This window comes from Anomaloglossus baeobatrachus, chromosome 8, assembly GCF_048569485.1.
Source record: "Anomaloglossus baeobatrachus isolate aAnoBae1 chromosome 8, aAnoBae1.hap1, whole genome shotgun sequence".
Taxonomy (NCBI): domain Eukaryota; kingdom Metazoa; phylum Chordata; class Amphibia; order Anura; family Aromobatidae; genus Anomaloglossus; species Anomaloglossus baeobatrachus.
The window spans coordinates 67,714,537-67,738,308 of record NC_134360.1 but is presented as its reverse complement, the minus strand read 5'-3'; the positions used below and the strand labels follow the sequence as shown (position 1 = coordinate 67,738,308).

Sequence of the window (23,772 nt, the reverse complement as noted above, 5' to 3'; positions counted from 1 at the left end):
TCCAGGCTTCATTACTTTAATGGAGACATGTATTTTGGAGAATAAATGTAAAGTGCGGGGTTAAATTTTCCTGTCAAAACATAGTCTACGACGTTACCTGGGTCATATGAGGTGTCTGTGCAAAGTTTCGTGATTGTAAATGCGACAGTGCAGATTCCTTTTAGCGGACACACACATATACATACACACATACATACATACATACATACACTGAGCTTTAAATATTTGATGTACCAAAATTGTTGAAAAATTGTATTGTCCTCCTATAACACAATACAACACTCAGGATCTAAAGTGAAGCTCTGCCTTTGATTAACATTGGCTCTATAATACATCTTCATTAACGTTTGTGCTGTTTTGTTTTATTTTTCAGTTTGCTTTTCCTCCATGTAGGGAAAAAAAGTGCTTCTATGTGGAAAACATCAACAAGCAAGCGAGCGGTTGCTGATGGATCTTATTGTGGCTGTTTTCTATTCTAATTGTGACTTATGTGAATACTTAGGATAGCTCAGCTCATTAACAGATGAATACAAGATGCTCATTAACACGTAAATATCCAAACTGTCTAATTAGCGTATAAATATCTAATACTAGTGTTCGGTATACATTTGTTAAAGGGATAATCTAGCAACAAACATTTATCTTATATTTATTGAATAAATCCAGTCGTCCATATCCCACAACTGCAGGAGCACAGTGAGGAGGAGGCTAAATCACTACTCCATATAATCTAATTGTTACGCATCTGCTCTGCTTCCTTCCCTTATGGCCGCCACCCTTTGCTGTGCTCCACGTTGGATTTTACAAGCTACCCGGCTTCTCTGTGATACCCTCTCCCAAGAACTCTCAAGGCTAATTAGAGGCACACCCATGTCTTAGTATTGAGACTCTAGAGCGCAGGTGTAGTTTGGAATGCTCCATCACCTGTTGATATTGTGCATCTGTGATTCTTCAGTCCTGCCAGTTACCACTCTACTTGCCACCTTCTGGATTAACCAATTAGTTCCAGTGAATAAAAATATTAAGACACTGTTGTTGGACTGTGTCCATATTGTGCATCCCTCCATTTTCTGTGAGCTGTTTTGGACTTGCCATTTACCTCTGGTCTGTTTTTCAAAATGCCCAAGTTCTCGCTCTCCCAAGTTCCCTCCCGCTGACTGTGCCAATGCCCTTGGTTTGTGGGTCCACCCTGACCGGTGGCTTGAATCCACCTTCCTGATGAGCCTAAAGCGGGCTTTACACGCTGCGATCTCGCTAGCAAGATCGCAAGCGATTGTACCCGCCCCTGTCGGTTGTGCGACACGGGCAAATAGCTGCCCGTCGCGCACAACCTCGCTTACACCCGTCACACGCACTTACCTGTCCTGTGACGCCGCTCTGGCCAGCGAACCGCCTCCTTTCTAAGGGGGCGGGTTGTGCGGCGTCACTGCGACGTCACACGGCAGGCGGCCAATAGAAGCGGAGGGGTGGAGATGAGCGGGACGTAAACATCCCGCCCACCTCCTTCCTTCCGCATTGCCGGTAGAGGCAGGTAAGGAGATGTTCTTCACTCCTGCGGTGTCACACACAGCGATGTGTGCTGCCGCAGGAACGACGAACAACATCACTAACATCCTGAAAACTATTTTTTTGTTTCAGGACGACCTCTCCGCGGCAAACGGTTTTGACTGCTTTTGCGATCATTTAAGATCGCTCTTAAGTGTTACACACTGCGATTTTGTTAATGAAGCCGGATGTGCGTCACAAACACCGTGACCCCGACGATAATTCATTAACTATATCGTAGCATGTAAAGCCCACTTAAGGGTACGGTTTTACTTGCGTTTTGCACGAACGAGTGTAATCTGATAAAACATTGAACTGCACTCACACCAGTGCAAAACTACGGGGCAGTGTCCATCTGCGATTGATTTCTCATACCATATCGGCATGTTGCGTTTGGCAGCGATTCTCGGCTCATGCTCTCTCGCCCCAGGGCTATGGGGTACTCAGTCCTGGGCGGTGTACTTATTGGGACAGTTCACTTATTGGGACAGTTCACTGGGTGGCCGTTGCCCGGTTCCGTGACCCTGGCAGTTGCTTTTGAAAAGGGGTTATTTACAGGGGATTGATAAGAAAGTTTTTGTCGTGACGCCACTTGCGGGTTGCAGCTATTTTAGTGGCGCCGCCGCTGCACAGTTTCCACTACTGGGGCTGGTGTTGGTGGCAGCTTGGATGTTGGGCCCTCCGCAAGTAGGGCCAGGCCCCAGGGTACAGATGATATTGTTGGGCGCGTAAAGAATGTAGGCCACACAAGGGGTTGCAGTGTAACTGATTTCTTTACTCATAATGTTGTTAAGGCTGGCAACCCGATGAAGGCTGGTCCTCACCACTGGTCCCCTTAGTTCCAGTGCCAGTGCGGTGACCTGGTGGCTTCTTTCCCCTGCACCTGTCTCTGGTTGGTGGGTCCCCATGGCTTGGAGCCTCTGGGGGTCCCCTCCTGGTTCTCGTTCAGTCTTAGTCCATATAACAGGTAGCTTGAACCCTGTGGGGTTGGTTCCTCTGGTCCTGTTTCTCGGTTCTCCCATTGCTACTGTGTCCCCTACTTTACGCTCAGTGAGGTCCTGGATGGTCCCCTCACTGTGCAGATTTTATCAGGTCTGCCTGGAGCGTTTGCCTGACCTAGGGCTCTGTACCCCGTTGGTGCTATGGTTCCGGGAGTACTCCACCGTACTCCACCGGCAACCACATGCCTGGGCCCTCAGGTCACTGTTACACTCTCCTGTCAGTACGGATATGTCCGTCTCCTCTCACTTCCACTTACTGACTGTCTGACCTCTCCCCCTGGTTGTCGTTTAGTGCACTGGATCGGTTCCACCCCTAGGTGGCCATCCGTTGGGTCCAAGCCTAGCCTGTCACCAGTCTTTGGGAATGGGGAGAAACAGAGATTAAAATGAATGTTTTGCTGTTACCGGCACCGGTCTTCTGGGTCCCTGGGGGTAGGCCTTGCATCCTGGTTAGGATGTAGTTCCCTGTAGCTCCTGATGGCTTCAGGGGCGCTAAAATGCACCCTCATACAAGTCTATGGGAGCGTGTGAAACATCGCACTGCACTCTCATGTCATCCGACTGCAGTGCGATATACGCAGAGACAGACAGCGGAGGAGATGGGGAGAAAGTGCTCCCCCCCTTCTCCGCAGCTGTGATACGATCGCAAGATCGCATCACAGTTGCATGACCCTGAGCTGACACCAGCATCAGAGGGTCATTATTAGCATATCGCTTCCGATGTACTCACATTGGAAGCTATGTGCAAGTGGAATTGTACCCTAACACAAATCCTAGCTGTGGTCTTGCAGTTGGGGTTGTGCATCATCCATTGGTTTAACCCTTAGCAATGAAATATTTTCCTATTCTTTTCATTGAATAGATGGTAAATATTTGTGCATGAAATACCCCCCATACAAATATATTATTGAGCCAATCATCTCAGCAGCCCGTTCCATATTGCTATATCTTTGTGGCCCCAAGATACTAAAACGAAGAACGGATACATTGACAGCCAATTGGCAGATTACGGGTAGGAGATAACTATTTCTTTTCCATATAGGACAAACAAAAAGACTCAGAAAAACATAAACCCCCCCCCAAATAATCCAATATATAAAGCTGAATGTGTGTGTGTGTGTGTGTGTGTGTATGTGTGTATGTCCAGGATTGGCATCCGCACCGTCGCAGCTACAGCCACAAAATTTTGCACACTCACACTTCTGGACCCCGAGAGCGTCATAGGCTATGCTTTGAGGGCAAATTTCAACCCCGCTCTTTACAGTTATTCGCCAAAAAAACTGCCTCCATTAAAGCGAATGGAGCTGGGAGACACAGTGCAGCCAGAACTTCAGAAGAATGCACAGCCACGCCCTTATATGGAATGTTGGCGTGTCACAATGCAGCCAGGGAAAGAGGCAGACACAGACAGGGAAAGAGGCAGACACAGACAGGGTAAGAAACAGACATAGAGAGGGTAAGAGACAGACACAAAGAGACAGACACAGACAAAAAGACAGACTGACAGGGAAAGAGACAGAGACAGACACAGGGAAACAGACAGGGAAAGAAAGTGAAAGAGACAGACAGAGAAAGAGAGGGAAAGAGAGAAACAGGTTAAGAGACAGACACAGACAAAGAGACAGACAGGGAAAGAGACAGACAGGGAAAGTGACAGAGATAGATAGACAGACAAGGAAAGAGACAGACAGACAGGGAAAGAGATTGAGACAGATGGAGAAAGAGACAGAGACAGACAGGGAAAGAGACAGACAGACAAAGATAGAGATAGAGAGAGAGACTGAGATATATATACAGAGGGGGAGACAGACAGAGAATGGGAGAGAAACAGAGAGACAGTTACTATCCTGGGCGTTAATACATTCTATTTATAAATTCTATCCCGGGAATGTTAATACATTCTATTTTGTTAACAGCAGTTATTAACCCGGGCGAAGCCGGGTAGTACAGCTAGTATATTATAACAATGCTATGTTGTGCAGGTGTATTAAAAAGGTTTAGTTTCCTATAGACAGGTTATTTAACTACATTTGATTTCTAAACATCAGATTAATAAGACAGGCCACTACCAAAATATGGGTGAGTCATTTTGCCAACTTGTGTACCTGACCCGTGGTGTATCTTCAAACTCGTGGGCCCCAGTTTAAAATATCCAAAAGTGCCTCAACTATTATAGATCTTTAAAGGGAACCAGCCACCAGATTTTTGCCCTATAAACTGGATGCAGGGCCATAATGGCGCTAGGATACTGATTAAAGTGATACCTTTAGTTAAGAAATACGAGGCTTTATTACAGAGCAATCTTTGCCCAAACTTTCCAAAATGATGTAATTTGTGCACAGGCTTGAGCATCGGGGCAGGACTTTGGGGGTCAGGTCCTCTGTATAATTCCTCCTCCTGCCTTGCCTCCTTTTCTTTATTTAAATTTCGCACCACTGCCACCATTACCACTGTTGGCGAAACGTACGCATTGCTATTGTGACATTGTCTTCCATAAAATGGCTCTGGAATCAGCGCGTACCGCGAGCTCCGGCGGCATTTTTATTGAAGACCCTGTGGAGACAAATATGAGCGGTGGTGGCACATGCGCAGATTGATATTTTTTATTAGCGCATGCACCTCTGCTCATGGTCATCTCCACAGCGTCCTCAATAAAATGGCGCCAGATATTGAAGTACGTATATGAGCTGATTCCGGCAGCATTTTATTGAAGACAACGTCACAATAACAATGCGCATGCGCTGCTAACAGCGGTAATGGCGCGGGATTTAAATAAAGAAAAAAAGGCAAGGCATGAGGAGAAATGATAACACATGATCCAACCCACAAAGTCCCGCCCTGATGCTCACGCCTGTGCACAAATTGTCATTTTGGACAGTTTGGACAAGTATTGCTCTGCAATAAAGCCTCGGATTTCTCAACTAGAGGTATCATTTTTAAACAGCATCCTAGCGCCATTATGGCACTGTCTCTGATTTATAAGGCAAAAACCTGATGGTTGGTTCCCTTTAATTACTTTGGCCTTATCATATGTCCCAAATAAATCTCCTGAACCCCCTTAGGCGCCAGGGACAGGGTTCAACGGCAATCCCTTCACCCACTATAGTTATGGTCCTGGAACGGATTGGTCCCGTGAGCAACTCCGTGGGTTTGTGAGAACAGCGGATGAGCACGTCTGGTTCGTAAGGGGAACCAGACTAGTGCATGTTGCAAACGTTTTATCAGTCCATGTGGAAAATTGCTGGTGGGCATTGGCACATAGGTTATGAGTCTGTGTGCTGTCCGTTATGCACACAGACTCGCACTGACCAAAACAAAATACAACCGCAGCATCCCGGCACAAGACAAAATCTTGGATTGAGTTCTACACAGGCTCCAAGCCACTTTTCTGTCTTCAGCTCAATACCAAATCAGTTTTGAACTAATGACCTGAGTAATTTGAGACAGACCTGTTACTAGGGATGTGCTGCTTAAAAATCCAGTATAAAAGACCATAGCTGACTATTCCCACAACAGTCGGTCTCAATTCACTCGGTTCTTTAGCTTAGGGGGCATTGAAGGTAAAAAGGAGTTTGGAAGCAAGTCATGGAATTCCTTATTTCAGCTTCTGTTTTTGTCAAATTTATACCTCTAAATTTAGTTGCAGTATATAAATGAGATTTGTGGTTTTTGGGGTGGAAACTTAACTCACATACTTAATGTTGGATTTGCTGATACGAAGAACGTATGCTACACATGGACATGGGACAAAGACAACTAAAAGCACCATAAAAATGGCTAAATTTTCTATTGACGAACACCCCCCTCTATAATATACACTCCTTAATATTGAAATTGCAACACCAAAAAGGAAAAATCACATATTATGGAACTCACATGATGGATAGACATGTTAATGATATTCACATAATGGAAACAAATTTTTCGATACATCTCAGTTTATTCACTATCGCATATGAGCGCCACGTGTAGAAATCTCCTCACCTACAACCTCAGCTGCTATCACTGAGGTTATTAATGGTTGTCTGAGGAATGTTCTGTCTTGATGAATGTACTTGGGCACTGAAGATCGTCAAAAGCTACTGCTGGCAGCTTGTTTTGCAATTGCCGACCAATGACATCCCAGATGTGCTCAATGGAAGACAAGTTTGGAGACGCGGCAGGCCATAGTAGCACGTTTCGCCACCCAGGCCTGCTAACAGTAGGAAACCAGAAACATATGGCCTAGTATTGTCAAGTTGACAAATAACTCCTGGACATTTTGGAGAAATGGCAGTACCACTGGTTCAACGACCAAATCCATGTGACACTGAGCTATTAGTGGGCCTGGAATGAAGACTAGAGTGGTTCAGGTGCCATATATTATGCCGCTCTACACTATAATTCAAGGGATAGAACTGATGTGACGTTCTCTCATCAAAGTCTCTTCATGGAGGTCTGACTGGAGCAATAGAGGTTGGAATGGAGGTCTATCCTCTTTTGTCATGGATGTAATGATAGACGGCGATTGTTTCGTAACTCCCCTTGAGCCATTTTTTAACATGACAATCCCAGGCCGCATGTTACCCGTTCTTCTGTGAGCAGCTTGCGTGTCCTAAATGTGCAACCATGGCGTAGAGCATGTCCCATAGAGCACATCTGGGACATCATTGAACACCAATTGCAAATGGAGTTGCCAGCAGTGGCTCTTGATGATTTGCCCAAGTACATTAAGCGCGGAGGAACATTCCTCAGACAGCCATTAATAATCTCATTGGTAGCAGCTAATACGTGAAACTGTGAATACCTCTACTTCGCACTCATACTAGATACTGAATAAATCGAGATGTTTTGAAAATGTTTCAATTTTTTCATACTTTGCATATAATTAACATATGTATCCCTCATTAACATCACAATCGATCCTATGATTTTAATAACTCTGACGTTTCCTTCTTCATGTTGCAATTTCAATGTTCAGGAGCGTTTATACACCAAAATTTTGCTCACGTCCTAATGAAACAACCTTTAAGTTTTGCAATACTCTCCACCTACACCGTGTGCAGAATTATTAGGCAAGTTGTATTTTAGAGGATTTGTTTTTATTGTTGATCAACAACTATGTTCTCAATCAACCGAAAAGACTCATAAATATCAAAGCTTAATATTTTTGGAAGTTGGAGTGGGTTTTAGGAGGATATCTGTTTGTGCAGGTAACTATTACTGTGCAGAATTATTAGGCAACTTAATAAAAAACATATATATTCCCATCTCACTTGTTTATTTTCATCAGGTAAACCAATATAACTGCACAAAATTTAGAAATAAACATTTCTGACATGCAAAAACAAAACCCCCAAAAATTAGTGACCAATATATCCACCTTTCTTTATGATGACACTCAACAGCCTACCATCCATAGATTCTGTCAGTTGCTTGATCTGTTTACAATCAACATTGCATGCAGCAGCCACCACAGCCTCCCAAACACTGTTCCGAGAGGTGTACTGTTTTCCTTCCCTGTAGATCTTACATTTTATGAGGGACCACAGGTTCTCTTTGGGGTTCAGATCAGGTGAACAAGGGGGCCATGTCATTCTTTTTTCATCTTTTAGACCTTTACTAGCCAGCCATGCTGTGGAGTAGTTGGATGCGTGTGATGGAGCATTGTCCTGCATGAAAATCATGTTTTTCTTAAACGATAACAACTTCTTCCTGTACTACTGCTTGAAGAAGTTGTCTTCCAGAAACTGGCAGTAGGTCTGGGAGCTTCACTTTACTCCATCCTAAACCCGAAAAGGTCCCACAAGTTCATCTTTGATGATACCAGCCCATACTTTGATGACCCCACCTCCACCTTTGATACAGTCTTTGATGACCCCACCTCCACATTGCTGGCGTCTGAGTCGGAGTGGAGCTCTCTGCCCTTTACTGATCCAGCCTCTGGCCCATCCATCTGGCCCATCAAGAGTCACTCTCATTTCATCAGTCCATAAAACCTTTGAAAAATTAGTCTTAAGAAATTTCTTGGCCCAGTCTTGATGTTTTATCTTATGTTTCTTGTTCAAAGGTGGTGGTTTTTCAGCCTTCCTTACCTTGGCCATGTCCCTGAGTATGGCACACCTTGTGCTTTTTGATACTCCAGTAACGTTGCAGCTCTGAAATATGGCCAAACTGGTGGCAAATGGCATCTTGGCAGCTTCACGCTTGATTTTCCTCAATTCATGGGCAGTTATTTTGCGCCTTTTTTGCCCAACACGCTTCTTGCAATCCTGTTGGCTATTTGCCATGAAACGCTTGATTGTTCGGTGATCACGCTTCAAAAGTTTGGCAATTTCAAGACTGCTGCATCCCTCTGCAAGACGTCTCACAATTTTGGACTTTTCAGAGCCCGTCAAATCTCTCTTCTGACCCATTTTGCCTTAGGAAAGGAAGTTGCCTAATAATTAAGCACACCTTATATAGGGTGTTGATGTCATTACAACGCACCCCTCCTCATTACAGAGATGCACATCACCTGATTTACTTAATTGGTAGTTGGCTCTCAGCCTATACAGCTTGGAGTAGGACAACATGTATAAAAAGTATCATGTGATCAAAATACTCATTTGCCTAATAAATCTGCACACAGTGTATGGCTTCTGTGAATTTCGATGTTGCAATGGTGTTTACTCAAGAATTTTGGTGGCGAGAAATATATAGTTTTTACAAGTATACTGTAGGTAACTGGTTCTCATTGCTAGGAGTTTGTCAACAGTTTTGACAGAAATTCTGCCAATTCTAGAAATTTTAGTAGCAGATTGAATAAAAGATTAAAGTTTAAAACAAGGCACCTAAATCCCAAAATTGCTCCCTGGATGTTACCTAGCATGGAAGTGCTCTTGGCTGACTATGGTTAGTGATCCAGAACTTCTGTCCTCCCCACTATATTCTAACATTCATGGTTTTCATGCTTTATCATTTCAGAGTGCGACTGTCTCCTTTTTTGTCATTTCATGTCATGTTCAGTTATGCACCTGTTCACAATGCAGTTTTAGGAGTTCCATCAGTTTTGTTTGTCTAAATTAATGGGGATCATGTCTTCTGACTGTGCACCCCTCCCCCACTAGCCACAGGTGATGTTTATCCTATATAGCAGGTTCCTACTTGCCCATACACAAGAGTTTTTTAAACCCAGAGAGAGGCTTCAGTTCAGAGTAGGCACCCACTATATGAGGTATGCCTTGACGTGGCTACTGGACAAAGATATAAATGGCCATTTTTTTATGCTAAATATCTAATTTTTTCTTAGATTTCTTTTAGCAGTAATGCATATCTATATTCTTACATTCATGGTTTTCATGCTTTAGCATTTCAGAGTGCAACTGTCTTTTTTTTTTTTGTCATTTTATGTCATGTTCAGTTATGCACCTGTTCACATTGCAGTTTCGGGAGTGCCGTCAGTTTTTTTTTGTCTAGATTAATGGGAGTTATGGCTTCTGACCGTGCACCCTTTCCCTACTAACCACAGGTGATTTTATTCTATTTAGCAGGTTCCTACTTGCCCATACACAAGAGGTTTTTAAACCCAGAGAAAGGCTTCAGTTCAGAGTAGGTAGCAAGTATACGAGGTATGCCTTGACGTGGCTACTGGGCAGATATATAAATGGCCATTTTTATATGCTAACTATCTCAATTTTTTTCTTGTATTTCTTTTAGCAGTAATGCATATGTATATTCTTACATTCATGGTTTTCATGCTTTAACATTTCAGAGTGCAACTGTCTCTCTTTTTTTGTCATTTTATGTCGTGTTCAGTTATGCACCTGTTCATATTGCAGTTTTGGGAGTTCAGTCAGTTTTTTTTGTCTAGATTAATGGGGGTCATGCCTTCTGACCGTGCCCCCCTCCTCCACTAGTCACAGGGGATTTTATTCTCTATAGCAGGTTCCTACTTGCCCATACACAGGAGGTTTTTAAACCCAGAGAGAGGCTTCAGTTCAGAGTAGGTTCCCAGTATATGAGGTATGCCTTGACGTGGCTACTAGGCAGATATGTAAATGGACATTTTTATATGCTAAATATCCCAATTTTTTACCTAGATTTCTTTTAGCAGTAACACATATCTATATTCTTACATTCATGGTTTTCATGCTTTAGCATTTCAGAGTGCAACTGTCTCTTTTTTTTATCACTATGCGCTTAGCAGATGGCTATAGTGTCCAACCAGGAGTTTGCTATAGCTGTCTCTCAAGAACATTGAGGGTCCATCAGTCCAGAAAGATATCCCATTATAGGGTAACATGACACTTTTTACCATAATTACATATTTTCTCTTTCTCCCCTCTATTGTGATCATTTTGGTGCAAAATCAACAAGGACCCGCGCTATGGCCATGTGAATGCTGTCCTACTGTGAAATATAAAACATGGACTTATTTGGGTGAAAACCTGAAATTGCAAAACTCAAAAAGAAGATGATTGGGTCATTCTGGTGGAATTTTTCCACATTAGCTTTACTTCTACAGTTATATAAATTACATTACTAATTAACAAGATAAGGCAGCCAGACAAACACAGATGTAAAGACTTACGTAGGAAATATTCGGCAGTGTCTGCTTCATAGTCTGCATCTTCTGGAAAGTGGTCAATCTGTTTGCACACACCCTTAAAATTACCTAGGGAAAGATAAAAGACTGTCTCAGAATTGTCATTTCAGACTAATTACTCAGTAAATGTACAAGCGACATCTTGATCATTATTGTTCCCTTGCACTCAGATTTCAATTGTATTTCAAATCCATTGGTTGATTTACAAAATTGAGTCTATTTTCATGTTGTACATAGCCAGAACAAAATCCAAGGATCCACACTGGGTCCAGGCTCGAAAACTATTATGGTTCCCAAAGATTTTGGAATGGTCAACCCTATTTGTAGCCAATTAATTGTCCCGAGGTTCTAATTCGATCACATCTTATTAATGTTTACCAAAAATTGTGTGTCAATATTTGAGGGTGATCTAAAGAAACCCATGTCCGATTCTGCATATGGTAGCTATGTGTTGCATAAGCTTTGTTTGGGTGAAGGACATGTTCTGCTAAACTCGGATGATGTTGCTACTAGAGATAAGTGAACCTGAAAAGTAAAGTTCTGACTTTACAAAAAAAACAGTGTTTGAGTTCGGAATTCGGGTGCTTTACGTATGCTGACAACTACCTTGAGTATCGCTGTGTTCGGGTACGCTCGGTGCTTTGCACAGTGCGAACCATTTGCAATGTTTGTATGGCTCACACTTGGGGTAACAAGAGTGCTATTGGATGTAGAGTGCACCCAAAAAAAAATATATGGAAAAAGTTCGCCCACACTCCCCTTGAAGTGATCTGTTTATGGCTGGCTGTATGCAGGCTGAGAGCCAAACTGCCCAATTAGTGACTTCCATTGGGGTTCAGGTCAAGTCCGGATCCAAAATCGAACTTCATCTAAAGTCCGTCAGAAATAGCCGAACCAAATTTCAATGGGTCCACTCATGTATAGTTGCTACCTAGCTTGACTTGTTGATATTTGTCAAATGTGGAGCTACTTGGGATTTATACCATCAAAACTTTTTGGAAAAAGTTGGATTATATCCATTGTTCACTGGTAGAGATAACTGGACATTACTCTGTAGTAGCAGACATAACAGACATTATTGAGTTGGAGTGCCTACTTTCGATGTCACATGGAAAAGGTAAACTAACTGGCTTCCCTAGGATATGTATGGACCAAGGACAGAGCATGGCAAATAATTAATGGTGACCTCAGAGTTAAAGAGGACCAACCACCAGTATTTTCATATATAAACTGAAGCCAGTGATATACTTGCGCTATCATGCTGATTCTATACATACCTTTAGTTGTGAGATCGGATGTATACTTTCTAAAATATAGGCAAGTAAAGTTTGGGAAATCCACTGTAATTTGATGAGAGGTGCAACGGAATATCTAATAGGTGGGTCAGGTTTTGCTAGTTATTCCTGCCCCTGTCTGCCTGACAGTCCTACCTTCCCTGTCTCTGTTATTACAGGAGGAGGAAGGACAGGCAGCAGATAGGGTCAGGAATAACTAGCAAAACATGACCCACCTATTAGATATTCTGCAGCACCTATCGATCAAGTAACAGTGTATTTCACAAAATTTACTGTCCTGTATTTCAGAAACTGTACATCCAATCTCACAACTAATGGTATGTTTAGAATCAGCATGATAATGACAGTATAGCACTGGCTTTAGTTTATATAAGAAAATCCTGGTGGCTGGTCCTCTTTAAGGGGCACTGAATGAACACACTGCTGCTTGAAAACTGGAAAGAGTTCACGGTCATTTTATACTAAAGTGCAGAGTGCCATTAAGAAGTAAAGGAAAGGATAATTAGGCCTTGTTCATACTGCTATTTTAGGATCTGTTAGAATCTCTGCTAGCAGCCCCATTAGGTTTTATAGCAATACTGTAGCATGCCCTGCAATTCTTCCATGAAAACGACAGAATCCATAACAGAATCCCAAATCATGATTTCAAGAAACCTTTAGAAACTGACACATAATGGACTCAATGCATCATCATCATCAATAGAAGTGGAGGGGTGGAGAGCAGCCGCATGAAAGTCACGCCGACCTCGTTGCCGGAGGACGCAAGTTACGGTGTTGTTCACCGTTCCTGGGGTGTCACACCTTGCGATGTATCCTGCCTCAGGAACGACAAACAACCTGCGTCCTAAACGAGCAACGATCTTTGGGAAATGGATGACGAGTCAACAATTAACGATTTGGTGAGTATTTTGCATTGTAAGCAGTCGCTCGTACGTGTCACACGCAACGACGTCGCTAATGAGGCCGGATGTGCGTCATGAATTCCGTGACCCCAACGACATCTCGTTAGCAATGTCATTGCGTGTAAAGCGGCCTTTAGACTATATTCTTGCTTACTGCTCTCTTCCCCTTTATCCCCTACACAGATACAGAACTAAGCTAAGAAGTTACAATTTTGTGGAGCACTCTGACTTTAGATCTCTCTAGTAACAGTATAGTAATATATTTTTTGTTAGACTATTTCATGCATTTAATTTTTCTTTCGTTTTCATAAAACGCAAATAAACGTTCCTGGGGTTACACTATTAGAGACACTGCATGAGATATATACAGTCATGGCCGAAAGTGTTGGCACACTTGAAATTTTTACAGAATATTAGGTATTTCTCTCAGAAACGTATTGCAATTACACGTTGTGTCATACATGTTTATTTTCTTTATGTGTATAGGATCAACACACACCTACACACACAAAAAAAACAAAAAGCAAATTGAACATAATGTCACACAAACCTCAAAAATCGTTGAGACAAAATTTATTGGATCTTTTTAAAATTGTGGGTAAACAACTTTGTTTTAAGCTTGTGATGCTTGTTCAAACTCACCTGTGGCAAGTAACAGGCGTGGGCAATATGAAAATCATACCTGAATCCAGATAAAAAGGGGAGAAGTTGATACAATCTTTGCATTGTTGACACAAGTGTGTCATGGCATGATGTTATATTCAGAAGGTCACAGCAAATAGTTCATCACAGATCCTCTTTAGTAGCTGCTTGTCGTTTACCCTGAGTTGGAGGGTATTTAATTTAATCCGGTGCTAAAGGTGATAAAGTTCCTTTCTATCTTGCTGTGATTCTACAGGTAGTTGTAAGCTCAGCTGCAGCCACTCCCACTCCCACGCCTCACTCATCCTTATGCCATCTGTAGTTCATTATATACTGTCCACTTTGAAGGAGACTGTTTCTGGAGAAGCGTAGGTGTTCATTTCTGTTGTAGCTGAAAATGTCCTGCTGGAGAGGCTATGGAGTCCTATTTGTTGTGTTTTTTCCCACCTGTTTGTCTTACTTTCCTTGTGTTGTTTTATTATAGTGGTGAAACCAGTATCTTGTTGGTCTTCACACTAGTCAGGGTGAGTTCAGGGCCAACAAGGGTCTAGGCACGTGACGGCGCAAGGGGGATAAGGACCCATCTAAATATGTTAGGGAGTGCAGCGATCAGCCTCAGCTGAGTGTTAGGAGGTGTCCCTGCTCCCCTCTCCCTGGTTCTAGAGCTTTCCGTTGTATTGTTCCCCTGGCGCTCCATTTCTGTTGTGTCGCTCGCTGGGAGTCCTCTGACAATTGGTTGTATCACACTAGGCATGTAGAACAGTAAGATTAGAAGAGGACTGTCTGAGGACTTGAGAACCAAAATTCTTGAAAAATATCAACAATCTCAAGATTACAAGTCCATCTTCAGATATTTTGATGTTTCTTTGTCCACGGTGCGCAACATAATCAAGACGTTTACAACCCATGTCACTGTAGCCAATCTCCCAGGACGTGGACGGCTCAGATAAATCGATGAATGGTTGCAATGCAGGATAGTCATGATGGTGGACAAGCAGCCCCAATCAAGTTCCAAAGAGATTCAAGCTGTCCTGCAGGCTCAGGGTGCATCAGTGTCTGCGCAAACTATCATCATTTGAATGAAATGAAAGGCTATGGAGGAGACCCAGGAGGACCCCACTGCTGACACAGAGACATAAAAAGCTAGACTGCAGTTTGCCGAATATACATTAATAAGGCAACATCCTTCTAGAAAAAGATCTTGAGGATAGATTAGACCAATATAGAGCTTTTTGGTAAAGCACATCATTCTACTCTTTACCGAAAATGGAATGAGGCCTACAAAGACAAGAACACAGTACCTACAGTCAAATATGGTGGAGGCTCAAAGATGTTTTGAGGTTGCTTTGCCGCCTCTCGCACTGGGTGCCTTGACTGTGTCCAAGGCATCATGACATCTGAAGATTACAAAAGGATTTTGGGTAGCAATATAGTGCCAAGTGTAAGAAAGCTGATTTTACATCCAAGGTCATGGGTCTTCCAGCAGGACAATGACCCCAAACATACTTCAAGAAGCCCCCAGAAATGGATGGCACCAAAGCGCTAGAGAGTTCTGAAATGGCAGCAATGAGTCCGGATCTAAATCCTATCGATACCTGTGGAGAGATCTTAAAATTGTTGTTGGGAGAAGGCGTCTTCAGATATGAGATACCTGGAGCAGTTTGCAAAAGAAGAGTCCAAAATTCCTGCTGAGAGATGTAAGAAGCTTGTGAACGGTTATAGGAAGTGATTGATTGCTGTTATTTATTCTAAAGGGAGTGCAAACAAATATTAAGTTGAGGGTGCCAACAATTGTTGGAATTTTGTGGGAAATTCTGTCCAATTTGCCTTTATTTCCTCATTTTTTTGTGTTGTTTCAATACACACACAGGAAATAAACATGTATATAACAAGACATGAGTAATTGCAATAATTTTTTGAGAAAAATACTTCATTTTCTGTAACAATTTCAAGGGCGCCAACACTTTTGGCCATGATTTTATATAGAAAGTAAAGTAGGCTGTGTATGTTTTATGCAATGAATGGTGAGAAAAGTATAAATTAATATTCTTTAGGTAACGATATACAGCACCAGAAACAAAGATTTGGCAGGGTAGTTCCAGACTGAGCCTTTTCTGTGTAAAATGTTAGAATACAGCTGTCATCAGCCATTACCGTAAATCCTCATCCCTCTAATAGTGATAATGTTGATGAGATGACTCTGCAGATGATGTTATAGTCTACACAGTGAAGTGAAAACAGAAATGATCATCTTGGTGTATGTGGTCTAATGTGAAAATTTGAATCTTTCAATCCAAAATAACATTAAATTGATCAACAGACCAGAGCGCTCAAATCTCTTACTACATTTTCCCCTTCTGTATAGCAGGACACAGAGTGTCGTTATGTTGCGGTTCAATGCATGCATGGCGTTACAAGGGTCTAATAATCCAAAGGGCTCCGCGGAAGCTCAACTCTACAAGATTTGTTTATAATAATGTAGCGCCCCTGAGAACCTCAGGGCACTGCAGGGAACTGCATCCTCTTGGGGATGCAGGACCTACCCCCTGGGACCTGACGTATCAGTGCCTTTTCCACCAAAACACATCTAAAATCCTAGTTCTCCTCTCCACACTGGGCATAGAGGGTTAACCACGTAAGGGGATGGTCACCATGGGAACGAGTCCCTGGGTATAGCCAGCCTGGTGGGAGGGGTCAGTCAGGCAGAGAGGAGTCGAGGAGCACACAGGAGAGGTGTAACGGTGAACCCGGGGGCACAGGAGAGAGGTCGTCAGGACGGGTACCGAGATACCGCAGGGACCGGAGCATGCATGGGGCACAGGGCCCTAGGTGAAGCGCAAGTTTTAGGCTGTTTGACAAATACCTGCCTGGTGAGGACACCTTCACGAACTTCACTGAACCAAATAATCCGGGGGCATCAGCAGTAAACTAGGATCGGGGTTCTGACACTTACCTCCCCGCAGGGTCCTCACTGCCCGCTGTACGGAGAAGGACACTGTACCCCAAAAGGGACAGTCAGGGTTCCCAAACGCTCCACGCTACGGGGACACAATGTACAGAGAGTACTGGGGACAGAGCAACCTGGGTCACTACATAGGCACTGGTCCTCCTAGGACCTGAACCAGCAATCCCTGGGTCCACAGTGAGTAGATACTGTTAAAGACAACCCGGTGTGGTCTCCATTATTGCCCCTCTACATCTCCCAGGCACAGCCCTACCTGCGGAGGGTCTACCATCACAGCTGCCACTACCACCATCCCTGAGAGTACCCACATTGAGCAGCAGCGGTTGCCCATCCTTAACTGCAACGCGCAGGTGGCGTCACATGACAAAAACTCATCTCCCCTGTAAATACACCCCATTAACAAAAGGGGCCCAGAGCACAGGACCGGGCAACGGCCACCAGAGGGACATTCCCATTTGTTAACACCCGGGAGTGAGTACCCCCTTCTCTGGGCGCTACAATAAAACTTGAGTTACTGGTGGCTTCTTCAAGCTCGTCATAAAAATGAAATTAGACGATGGATGTAGTTTTCCTACAGTCATATTGAGTATTGCAAGAGATATCAACTTTCAGATCTATTTACATGACACAACAATGGGCCTGACTAAACATTTCATTTGTGCAAATATTTTTAAAGTGCAATTATCACATGACTAATGATGCCTGATCCACGGCCAGCATGAATCAGCGAGCCGCTCTTACATTCTTAACATCTATAGCGTCAACATAGTTGGAAGTATGGTCAGGGACTATGTGACTAGTCCAAAAGGCATGTCTCTGCAAGCTCCTCCCTGTGTGCTTAGATACTGTAGATTAACAAGTTTCGCCCTATGTATTTATATGTGCGACCTGTAAGTCTATTTGAGCGGTTGGGGAGAAGCCGACGGGGGCACACATATTGGATTGGTGATCTCCCCATCAGCTGCCCCTTCACAATGGTTTTCTCTGGAATGTTGCGGCATTTAACAGTAGAACATATATTTTTAGTTTGGCCATCAAGAACGATGTGACAAGGTCCCTATAACTGGCTGCTTTATGCTGACATCTGTCATTAAATATGCATAAGTAACACTCTATCAAAGTGCTAACTGGATCTTCACATGTTAAAGGGAACTTGTCAGTCCATTCATGCTGCCCAAACTATAGACAGCATGAATCAACGTTTGGCTGAATGACTGCAATCAGGTATGGCTTTCAGAAAAAGCCACCCGGGGACTATAGAGAAAGAAAGAGACTATTCTGGTGCAGTGTTGCCAAATGTTCAGAAATTCAAGCACAGTCCTTAAAAATAGGTCTTTTTTCTCCTGTCCTTGAAAAATATTTGATGCATCGGTGATTTTTTATGAAGCTGGAAAAACCTGCCACAAGGTTGACCCTGATCTTAAAGATACGCCTGAATGTGGCGATGTTTAGGCCACCTTCCTAACCCTAGCTCCTGAACAACCCTGGTCTAGAGGCACCCTCCCTCCACCCACAAGAGAGGCAGGACAGAAGTGATTAATCAAACATAAGTAAACAGACGGGGGAGAAGCCAAAACTCAAACTCACAGCAATCATTCACAGAGATATAGACAATGAGTGATCAGGAGGAAACTAAAAGAAGGAAAGAAATTATAAGACAAGAGTATTTCCACAACACACCAAACAGCACAGAGAGGTTAACCAGCAACTGGATAACTAAGCACAAGAACCGAGATTGCATAGAGCTATTATCAGCATAGGAGACCAGGCTCCACCATCTTAAAAAGGGCGGAGGTGACTGTGATAGGTCTCCTGCAACATGTGACTCAAGCAGCAATCCACAGGCTAGCAGAAATTAACTCCTGCAAGTTCGATTACTAACAAGAGCATAGCTGGTGGATGCCCGAGCCTGTCTGTGCAACTGAAAAGCAGTATCATGTAGAGTGTCAACTACAATTATCATCATTTTACAGTGAAAGCAGCTCATGTCTTCATGTCAGAATTATGGATGGTAGATATTGGAACATTTGGAACTTTTTTTGCACAGTAGAACATTGGGTCTAAATATATTTATTAGTAGCCAAATGTCAAGTTAAGCGCACATTCACACATTAATTTTTGTCACCCATGTGCTGTCAGTTTTTAAAACAGAAAACTGACCCATAGCGTTCAATTGAACTATTCACACATCCATTTTTTTATTTTAACTGATCCATGTGTCTCCATTCCAATAAGCTCGGTGCTTGTCCAATTCTGATCCTTTTTTGCGGATTATAATCGGCCATTCAAGTCTATAGGAGTTCTTAAAAATGGGTGAAAAGCTGAAAGTATCCATTTTCAATCCACTTTTCATCCCTTTATAACAGTTTTATTGCTAAGTGACAATATAGATGAGAAAAAAAACAAATGCAAAACAGATGACACATAGGGGAAAAGCTGACTGTTTTTGATGGTCAAAAAAAATGGAAAGGAAAGAGATGTGTGACTGTGACCTAATACTGCAGACCATATAAATGAATCAACACAATGTAATGGCAGTAATAGAATTGTGCCGACCGCAGTTCATCGTTCATTCAATAATTCTGACCACTTAACTATTCCAATCAATTTACATTATAAATGAAGTAATGCAAATCCCGTCAGCAGCCATGTATGACTGATCATACAAATTTACCAAAAATATATTCGTGCCAGTACTAAGTCCAGAGGAGCCATCCATCTATCGGTACCTATATAATAGTATTAGTCAATCTCCTACCCATATTGGCAACGATAAAACATCAGTGGAAATTGATTGGCCGTCCATTGGCCACATCTTTTATTTGTGGATGCTGGAGAGGAATCTCATGATACATGACGGCATCAGACCGCAGTTTTTCTTTTGATTACCCGGGTGTTACATGGAGATTTTTACAAACTGTCATGGTGGCATCAAGATCTGTTTAGACTACTGATTCTCACACTCCACCTGATAACTTCTCTGGTGTCGGTGATCAATGCAGGCAGACACCTGTAGAGTGGTAGTTCATGGGCAGGCTAATAAGAGTTGATCTCTGCTAGTCTGCTTGTTAGTATTCTTTGATCACATGTTGTGGAGGAGCCAATTACATTTTATCCCCTTCTCTATATGCTGGCTACATTCTTCTTTCTATGCTAGTTATAGTTTATCTTAGCTGGTCTGGTGGGGTGTTGTGATCCAGACTATCTGGTGATTGTGGTACTTGTTGCTGAGTGCGGTTGTGAAGTAAATGCTTTTTTCTTTTTGTAGCTACCTTCCTGCTCTTGCTTTTCTCCTTCGTTTTTTATTGTCTAGTTCTGTATGTGTGCAGTGTGTCACAGTTTTGGTTTTCCCTTGTCTGTTTTTTTCTGTGTTTCCATCTCACTCCTGCCCCTTCTCTCTCTGGTGGAAGGGGCGAATCAGATTAGTTCTGGTCAGCCTGGCATGGAACTCAGAAGAAAATGTAATGTCTGTCTCAACCACCTGGCGACGGGTGCTCTAGAGTAATAAATTTCGTAATAGTCAGACTCTAAAGCCTGCTTTACACGAGACGACCGATTGTGCGATTTCATGATCGATCGTACCCGCCCCCGTCGTTTGTGCGTCACGGGCAAATCGCTGCCCGTGTCGCACAAAGTCGTGAAACCCCCGTCGCACGTACTTACCTGCTGAGTGACCTTGCTGTGGGCGGCGAACATCCTCTTCCTAAAGGGGGAGGGACGTTCGTCGTCACAGCGACGTCAAACAGCCGCCGGCCAATAGAAGCGAAGGGGCGAAGATGAGCGGGATGTAAACATTCCGCCCACCTCCTTCCTTCCGCATAGCCGGCGGGTGCCATGGGACGCAGGTAAGCTGTGTTCATCGTTCCCGGGGTGTCACACGAAGCAATGTGTGCTATCCCGGGTACGATGAACAACCAACGCCATTTTAATTAAACAATTTTTTAAAACTGAGGGACGAGTACACGACTCACGATTTGTGAGCGATTCTGCGTCGCTCGGAGGTGTCACACGAGACGACGTCGTGAACGATGCCGGATGTGCGTCACGAAAATCATGACCCCGACGATGCATCGCACGATAGCTCGTCTCGTGTAAAGCCAGCATAACTCTGGCACACCAAATATAGATATGAAGGTAGATTAAAAAAAAAGTAGAGTTGCTTTCTTTGGTGATGCTTTAATATGGAATAGATACAAAATTACAGATAGTCCATTCAATCCGACGTTTCGGCCTTTAAATTGGCCTTCATCAAGGATTAATTATCTGTATGCATAAAACAGGTGACAAAAGTGCTGTGAATAAATATATGTATTATTCACAGCACTTTTGTAACCTGTTTTATGTATACATATAATATAACTCTCTGTTTCTATATTTGGTGTGCCAGAGTTAAGGTGGCTTTACACGCTGTGACATCACTAGCAATTGCTAGTGATGTCGCGTGCGATAGCACCCGCCCCCGTCGTTGCAGCGATATGTGGTGATCGCTGCCGTAGCGAACATTATCGCTACGGCAGCGTCACACGCACATACCTTGTCAGCGACGTCGCTGTGACCGCCGAACAATCCCTCCCTCAAGGGGGAGGTGCATTCAGCGTCACAGCGACGTCACTGGCGCATCACTAAGCAGCCGGCCAATAGAACCGGAGGGGGGGAGATGAGCGGGACGTAACATCCCACCCACACACTTCCTTCCTCATTGCCGGTGGAGGCAGGTAAGGAGATGTTTGTCGCTCCTGCAGCGTCACACATAGCGATGTGTGGTGCCGCAGGACCAACGAACAACATCGTATCGGCAGCAGCAGCGATATTAAGGAAAGGAGCGACGTGTCAACGAGCAACGATTTTTCACGTTTTTGTGCTCGTTGATCGTCGCTCATTGGTGTTACACGCTGCGATGTCGGTAACGGCGCCGGATGTGCGTCACTAACGACGTGACTCCGACGATATATTGTTACCGATAGCAAGGCGTGTAAAGCACCCTTTAGAGTCTGAGTATGGCATGGAACTCAGACATCTCCACCATCAGGAGTAACCATGAAGTTAGGGATAGCCTAGGATCCCTTGTCCCTCTCTATCCCACAATCACTTTGTGACACCGGCCTGGAGTGATATCACACTGCAATGATGACATTTCACCAGGTCGGCTAACCAAAAGAAGAGGGCGGTGATGGCTCTCAGTTTCCAGTCTGACTTCCACAGACTACCAACATGACCAATGGAGGGGATCCAACCAATCAATTTTCTCCAAATCTACTAATTTGCCAATTGTCATCTATAACTCTGCCAAAATAGCCTTAGCAATGCCTAATATTCAAATTATATTTTGGCACATACTGTACATTGACTGTAACAGCCATACTCTGCTGGAGATAACATATACCGGTTACTATTTACCGATTTGTGTCTGCATATTGTATGTGATACAAATGAATTCAGAAAGTAGAAGGTAAATAATAAGGAGCTCTAATGCCGTCTAAGTGTAACATTCATTTCATGCTTCGGTCTAAATAAAAGACATATTATACTGAAAACAGTGGTGCGATTGGATTCCCGTTGAGTGCCAGGTGCAATGTTGGATCTAGCTCTTCGGGTAATTCAAATGAACAGAAACAGCAATGAAAATGTAAGCAATTCCTATTCATTTTTATAGAAAAAAAAATAAATATATATTATTTTGTGGATTACATCGATCTAGGTCATTGATGTAAGATACTACACTTATTCCACATTAATGTATTCATTAAGCAGAACATTCATTTTGCTAGACTAATACATATAACAGTGGCTTTGCTTGCTTGAAGAAGTGTTACATTCGGAGTCAGTTGTGAAACTGAAAGATCCAACATGTAATGGATGGCAGGGATCTATTAAAGGATTGCTAATAAATTAAAAAAAAATGCCTTTTTATTTGATACACTGTATAGTATTACAATTAAAACTGAGAACGGTATAAAGAAATTGTCACGCTAGGTACAAGGAAGCACCAAGTGCATGGCGAAATCGAAAGGAAGGGAAACCCTGTGTCTAGAGAAGAAGAAGATGGTGACCCCTGACCAAACCTACTGCTGGTCCCTGGGGTCCTTCACTACCGTAGATAGGTTCCGCACCTATGCGTCGAGCCGGATACCTGACCCTAGGTATAGTGCTGGGCCCTAAGTAGGGTGAACGGATGGGATGAGCTCTTCGTCAACACCACTAAACACTAAAGAAAACACAAGGGCGACACACAGGAGGAAAATACATGAACCTCTTATCTACAGATGACTCAGGTAGAAGTTCAGCAAACTTCAGCAACAATACCACAGAGGAGTACAAGCCACCTGCTTGCAACCAGGCTTGAATTAACTGAAGACTATCACCAGCACCAGTACAAAGGAAGGAAGGGTTATTTAAGCACCAAGAGAATGCTGATGCTCAGCAGCTGGGTGGAAGGCGAGCTCCTGCAAGGTCCAAAAGGGAAAGAGATGAATCCAGCAGGAAAGCTACCTAAAACAATGAATACTGACAGCAGAAACAATGGAAAGTCAGGGAGCATATTGTGCAGCTGTGACCTTCTATGGCCAGAAATCACCCATGACACACCAGTGACAGAACTTTTCTCTGTGTAGAGAAGTCATTCATGTCTTCCTTGCCTTTTCCTCCTTTTTCTGTGTGTAGCTGACAACTGGCTGCAGCAGAAGCCTCCCCCCTTTCTCCTATACACAGTAGAACAAAAATAGCTGCTACCAACCTCCTTTTTCACCTCTAAAAAATGGAACCGATTATCAGGAGATTAACCCCATGTGTTTTATGTATGATTGATTTTTACAAAGGTGACTGTTTCAGGGAAATGTTACAGGCTAACAAAACAAGA

At 43.2% G+C, this 23,772-nt stretch overlaps 1 protein-coding gene across 1 annotated transcript in view; it reads right to left on the bottom strand.

The window, feature by feature from the left end:
* Window positions 1-23,772, bottom strand: part of CACNG2 (calcium voltage-gated channel auxiliary subunit gamma 2) — a 168,825-nt gene that overhangs the window by 32,307 nt on the left and 112,746 nt on the right. Inside the window, exon 2 of the mRNA XM_075320840.1 lies at window positions 11,098-11,181. Coding sequence (XP_075176955.1) covers window positions 11,098-11,181 — 84 coding nt within the window. The remainder of the gene's footprint in view (window positions 1-11,097; window positions 11,182-23,772) is intronic.